A 5,000-nucleotide genomic window follows, 5' to 3' on the forward strand; every position below is an offset into this window, starting at 1 on the left:
CTGTCTCTCGCTCTCGCTCTGTCTCTCGCTCTCGCTCTGTCTCTCGCTCTCGCTCTGTCTCTCGCTCTCGCTCTCGCTCTGTCTCTCGCTCTCGCTCTCGCTCTGTCTCTCGCTCTCGCTCTCGCTCTGTCTCTCGCTCTCGCTCTGTCTCTCGCTCTCGCTCTCGCTCTGTCTCTCGCTCTCGCTCTCGCTCTGTCTCTCGCTCTCGCTCTGTCTCTCGCTCTCGCTCTCGCTCTGTCTCTCGCTCTCGCTCTCGCTCTCGCTCTCGCTCTCGCTCTCGCTCTGTCTCTCGCTCTCGCTCTGTCTCTCGCTCTCGCTCTGTCTCTCGCTCTGTCTCTCGCTCTCGCTCTGTCTCTCGCTCTCGCTCTCGCTCTGTCTCTCGCTCTCGCTCTGTCTCTCGCTCTCGCTCTCGCTCTGTCTCTCGCTCTCGCTCTGTCTCTCGCTCTCGCTCTCGCTCTGTCTCTCGCTCTCGCTCTCGCTCTGTCTCTCGCTCTCGCTCTCGCTCTGTCTCTCGCTCTCGCTCTCGCTCTCGCTCTGTCTCTCGCTCTCGCTCTCGCTCTGTCTCTCGCTCTCGCTCTCGCTCTGTCTCTCGCTCTCGCTCTCGCTCTGTCTCTCGCTCTCGCTCTGTCTCTCGCTCTCGCTCTGTCTCTCGCTCTCGCTCTGTCTCTCGCTCTCGCTCTGTCTCTCGCTCTCGCTCTCGCTCTGTCTCTCGCTCTCGCTCTCGCTCTGTCTCTCGCTCTCGCTCTCGCTCTCGCTCTCGCTCTGTCTCTCGCTCTCGCTCTCGCTCTGTCTCTCGCTCTCGCTCTCGCTCTGTCTCTCGCTCTCGCTCTCGCTCTGTCTCTCGCTCTCGCTCTCGCTCTGTCTCTCGCTCTCGCTCTGTCTCTCTGTCTCTCGCTCTCGCTCTCGCTCTGTCTCTCGCTCTCGCTCTCGCTCTGTCTCTCGCTCTCGCTCTCGCTCTCGCTCTGTCTCTCGCTCTCGCTCTGTCTCTCGCTCTCGCTCTCGCTCTGTCTCTCGCTCTCGCTCTCGCTCTGTCTCTCGCTCTCGCTCTCGCTCTGTCTCTCGCTCTCGCTCTCGCTCTCGCTCTGTCTCTCGCTCTCGCTCTGTCTCTCGCTCTCGCTCTGTCTCTCGCTCTCGCTCTCGCTCTCGATCTGTCTCTCGCTCTCGCTCTGTCTCTCGCTCTCGCTCTCGCTCTCGCTCTCGCTCTCGCTCTCGCTCTCGCTCTGTCTCTCGCTCTGTCTCTCGCTCTCGCTCTGTCTCTCGCTCTCGCTCTGTCTCTCGCTCTCGCTCTCGCTCTGTCTCTCGCTCTCGCTCTGTCTCTCGCTCTGTCTCTCGCTCTCGCTCTGTCTCTCGCTCTCGCTCTCGCTCTGTCTCTCGCTCTCGCTCTCGCTCTGTCTCTCGCTCTCGCTCTCGCTCTCGCTCTCGCTCTCGCTCTCGCTCTGTCTCTCGCTCTGTCTCTCGCTCTCGCTCTCGCTCTGTCTCTCGCTCTCGCTCTCGCTCTGTCTCTCGCTCTCGCTCTCGCTCTGTCTCTCGCTCTCGCTCTCGCTCTCGCTCTGTCTCTCGCTCTCGCTCTCGCTCTGTCTCTCGCTCTGTCTCTCGCTCTCGCTCTCGCTCTGTCTCTCGCTCTCGCTCTCGCTCTGTCTCTCGCTCTCGCTCTCGCTCTGTCTCTCGCTCTCGCTCTCGCTCTGTCTCTCGCTCTCGCTCTGTCTCTCGCTCTCGCTCTGTCTCTCGCTCTCGCTCTCGCTCTGTCTCTCGCTCTCGCTCTCGCTCTGTCTCTCGCTCTCGCTCTCGCTCTCGCTCTGTCTCTCGCTCTCGCTCTGTCTCTCGCTCTCGCTCTCGCTCTGTCTCTCGCTCTCGCTCTCGCTCTCGCTCTCGCTCTGTCTCTCGCTCTCGCTCTCGCTCTGTCTCTCGCTCTCGCTCTCGCTCTCGCTCTCGCTCTGTCTCTCGCTCTCGCTCTGTCTCTCGCTCTCGCTCTCTCTCTCGCTCTCGCTCTCGCTCTGTCTCTCGCTCTCGCTCTCGCTCTGTCTCTCGCTCTCGCTCTCGCTCTGTCTCTCGCTCTCGCTCTCGCTCTGTCTCTCGCTCTCGCTCTCGCTCTCGCTCTGTCTCTCGCTCTCGCTCTGTCTCTCGCTCTCGCTCTGTCTCTCGCTCTCGCTCTGTCTCTCGCTCTCGCTCTGTCTCTCGCTCTCGCTCTCGCTCTCGCTCTGTCTCTCGCTCTCGCTCTCGCTCTGTCTCTCGCTCTCGCTCTGTCTCTCGCTCTCGCTCTCGCTCTGTCTCTCGCTCTCGCTCTCTCGCTCTCGCTCTCGCTCTGTCTCTCGCTCTCGCTCTGTCTCTCGCTCTCGCTCTCGCTCTCGCTCTCTCTGGCTCGCGCTCACGCTCTCGCTCTCGCTCTCTCTGTCTCTCGCTCTCGCTCTCGCTCTCTCTGTCTCTCGCTCTCGCTCTCTCGCTCTCGCTCTCGCTCTCTCTGTCTCTCGCTCTCGCTCTCGCTCTCTCTGTCTCTCGCTCTCGCTCTGTCTCTCGCTCTCGCTCTGTCTCTCGCTCTCGCTCTCGCTCTGTCTCTCGCTCTCGCTCTGTCTCTCGCTCTCGCTCTGTCTCTCGCTCTCGCTCTCGCTCTGTCTCTCGCTCTCGCTCTCGCTCTGTCTCTCGCTCTCGCTCTCGCTCTGTCTCTCGCTCTCGCTCTGTCTCTCGCTCTCGCTCTCGCTCTGTCTCTCGCTCTCGCTCTCGCTCTGTCTCTCGCTCTCGCTCTCGCTCTGTCTCTCGCTCTCGCTCTGTCTCTCGCTCTCGCTCTCGCTCTCGCTCTCGCTCTCGCTCTGTCTCTCGCTCTCGCTCTGTCTCTCGCTCTCGCTCTCGCTCTGTCTCTCGCTCTCGCTCTCGCTCTGTCTCTCGCTCTCGCTCTCGCTCTCGCTCTCGCTCTCGCTCTGTCTCTCGCTCTCGCTCTCGCTCTGTCTCTCGCTCTCGCTCTGTCTCTCGCTCTCGCTCTGTCTCTCGCTCTCGCTCTGTCTCTCGCTCTCGCTCTGTCTCTCGCTCTCGCTCTCGCTCTGTCTCTCGCTCTCGCTCTCGCTCTGTCTCTCGCTCTCGCTCTCGCTCTCGCTCTGTCTCTCGCTCTCGCTCTGTCTCTCGCTCTCGCTCTCGCTCTGTCTCTCGCTCTCGCTCTGTCTCTCGCTCTCGCTCTGTCTCTCGCTCTCGCTCTGTCTCTCGCTCTCGCTCTCGCTCTGTCTCTCGCTCTCGCTCTGTCTCTCGCTCTCGCTCTCGCTCTCGCTCTCGCTCTCGCTCTCGCTCTGTCTCTCGCTCTCGCTCTGTCTCTCGCTCTCGCTCTGTCTCTCGCTCTCGCTCTGTCTCTCGCTCTCGCTCTCGCTCTGTCTCTCGCTCTCGCTCTCGCTCTGTCTCTCGCTCTCGCTCTCGCTCTCGCTCTCGCTCTCGCTCTCGCTCTGTCTCTCGCTCTCGCTCTGTCTCTCGCTCTCGCTCTCGCTCTGTCTCTCGCTCTCGCTCTCGCTCTGTCTCTCGCTCTCGCTCTGTCTCTCGCTCTCGCTCTGTCTCTCGCTCTCGCTCTGTCTCTCGCTCTCGCTCTCGCTCTGTCTCTCGCTCTCGCTCTCGCTCTCGCTCTGTCTCTCGCTCTCGCTCTCGCTCTGTCTCTCGCTCTGTCTCTCGCTCTCGCTCTCGCTCTGTCTCTCGCTCTCGCTCTGTCTCTCGCTCTCGCTCTCGCTCTGTCTCTCGCTCTCGCTCTGTCTCTCGCTCTCGCTCTCGCTCTGTCTCTCGCTCTCGCTCTGTCTCTCGCTCTCGCTCTGTCTCTCGCTCTCGCTCTGTCTCTCGCTCTCGCTCTCGCTCTGTCTCTCGCTCTCGCTCTCGCTCTGTCTCTCGCTCTCGCTCTGTCTCTCGCTCTCGCTCTCGCTCTGTCTCTCGCTCTCGCTCTCGCTCTGTCTCTCGCTCTCGCTCTGTCTCTCGCTCTCGCTCTCGCTCTCGCTCTCGCTCTCGCTCTGTCTCTCGCTCTCGCTCTGTCTCTCGCTCTCGCTCTCGCTCTGTCTCTCGCTCTCGCTCTGTCTCTCGCTCTCGCTCTGTCTCTCGCTCTCGCTCTGTCTCTCGCTCTCGCTCTCGCTCTCGCTCTGTCTCTCGCTCTCGCTCTGTCTCTCGCTCTCGCTCTGTCTCTCGCTCTCGCTCTGTCTCTCGCTCTCGCTCTCGCTCTGTCTCTCGCTCTCGCTCTCGCTCTGTCTCTCGCTCTGTCTCTCGCTCTCGCTCTCGCTCTGTCTCTCGCTCTCGCTCTCGCTCTGTCTCTCGCTCTCGCTCTCGCTCTCGCTCTCGCTCTCGCTCTGTCTCTCGCTCTCGCTCTGTCTCTCGCTCTCGCTCTGTCTCTCGCTCTCGCTCTGTCTCTCGCTCTCGCTCTGTCTCTCGCTCTCGCTCTGTCTCTCGCTCTCGCTCTCGCTCTCGCTCTCGCTCTCGCTCTCGCTCTGTCTCTCGCTCTCGCTCTGTCTCTCGCTCTGTCTCTCGCTCTGTCTCTCGCTCTGTCTCTCGCTCTCGCTCTCGCTCTGTCTCTCGCTCTCGCTCTGTCTCTCGCTCTCGCTCTGTCTCTCGCTCTCGCTCTGTCTCTCGCTCTCGCTCTCGCTCTGTCTCTCGCTCTCGCTCTGTCTCTCGCTCTCGCTCTCGCTCTGTCTCTCGCTCTCGCTCTGTCTCTCGCTCTCGCTCTCGCTCTCGCTCTCGCTCTCGCTCTCGCTCTGTCTCTCGCTCTCGCTCTCGCTCTCGCTCTCGCTCTGTCTCTCGCTCTCGCTCTCGCTCTGTCTCTCGCTCTCGCTCTGTCTCTCGCTCTCGCTCTCGCTCTGTCTCTCGCTCTGTCTCTCGCTCTCGCTCTGTCTCTCGCTCTGTCTCTCGCTCTGTCTCTCGCTCTGTCTCTCGCTCTGTCTCTCGCTCTGTCTCTCGCTCTGTCTCTCGCTCTCGCTCTGTCTCTCGCTCTCGCTCTCGCTCTGTCTCTCGCTCCGTCTCTCGCTCTCGCTCTCGCTCTCGCTCTCGCTCTGTCT

General features: G+C 62.2%; 1 protein-coding gene across 1 annotated transcript in view; it reads left to right on the top strand.

Annotated features, from left to right (window-relative positions):
* The window catches only part of LOC147007093 (uncharacterized), a gene marked incomplete at its 5' end in the record, with an annotated part of 11,939 nt that overhangs the window by 2,858 nt on the left and 4,081 nt on the right, over nucleotides 1–5,000 (top strand). Inside the window, 3 exons of the mRNA XM_085867557.1 lie at nucleotides 1–878; nucleotides 911–2,242; nucleotides 2,516–5,000. The exon at nucleotides 1–878 is cut by the window's left edge and continues 2,858 nt beyond it; the exon at nucleotides 2,516–5,000 is cut by the window's right edge and continues 488 nt beyond it. Of these exons, the coding sequence (XP_085723683.1) occupies nucleotides 1–878; nucleotides 911–2,242; nucleotides 2,516–5,000 (4,695 nt within the window). The remainder of the gene's footprint in view (nucleotides 879–910; nucleotides 2,243–2,515) is intronic.

Source organism: Eptatretus burgeri, unplaced genomic scaffold (assembly GCF_056783735.1).
Source record: "Eptatretus burgeri isolate ZD-2024b unplaced genomic scaffold, Ebu_testis_v1 Ebu_testis_scaffold_703, whole genome shotgun sequence".
NCBI classification, from domain to species: domain Eukaryota; kingdom Metazoa; phylum Chordata; class Myxini; order Myxiniformes; family Myxinidae; genus Eptatretus; species Eptatretus burgeri.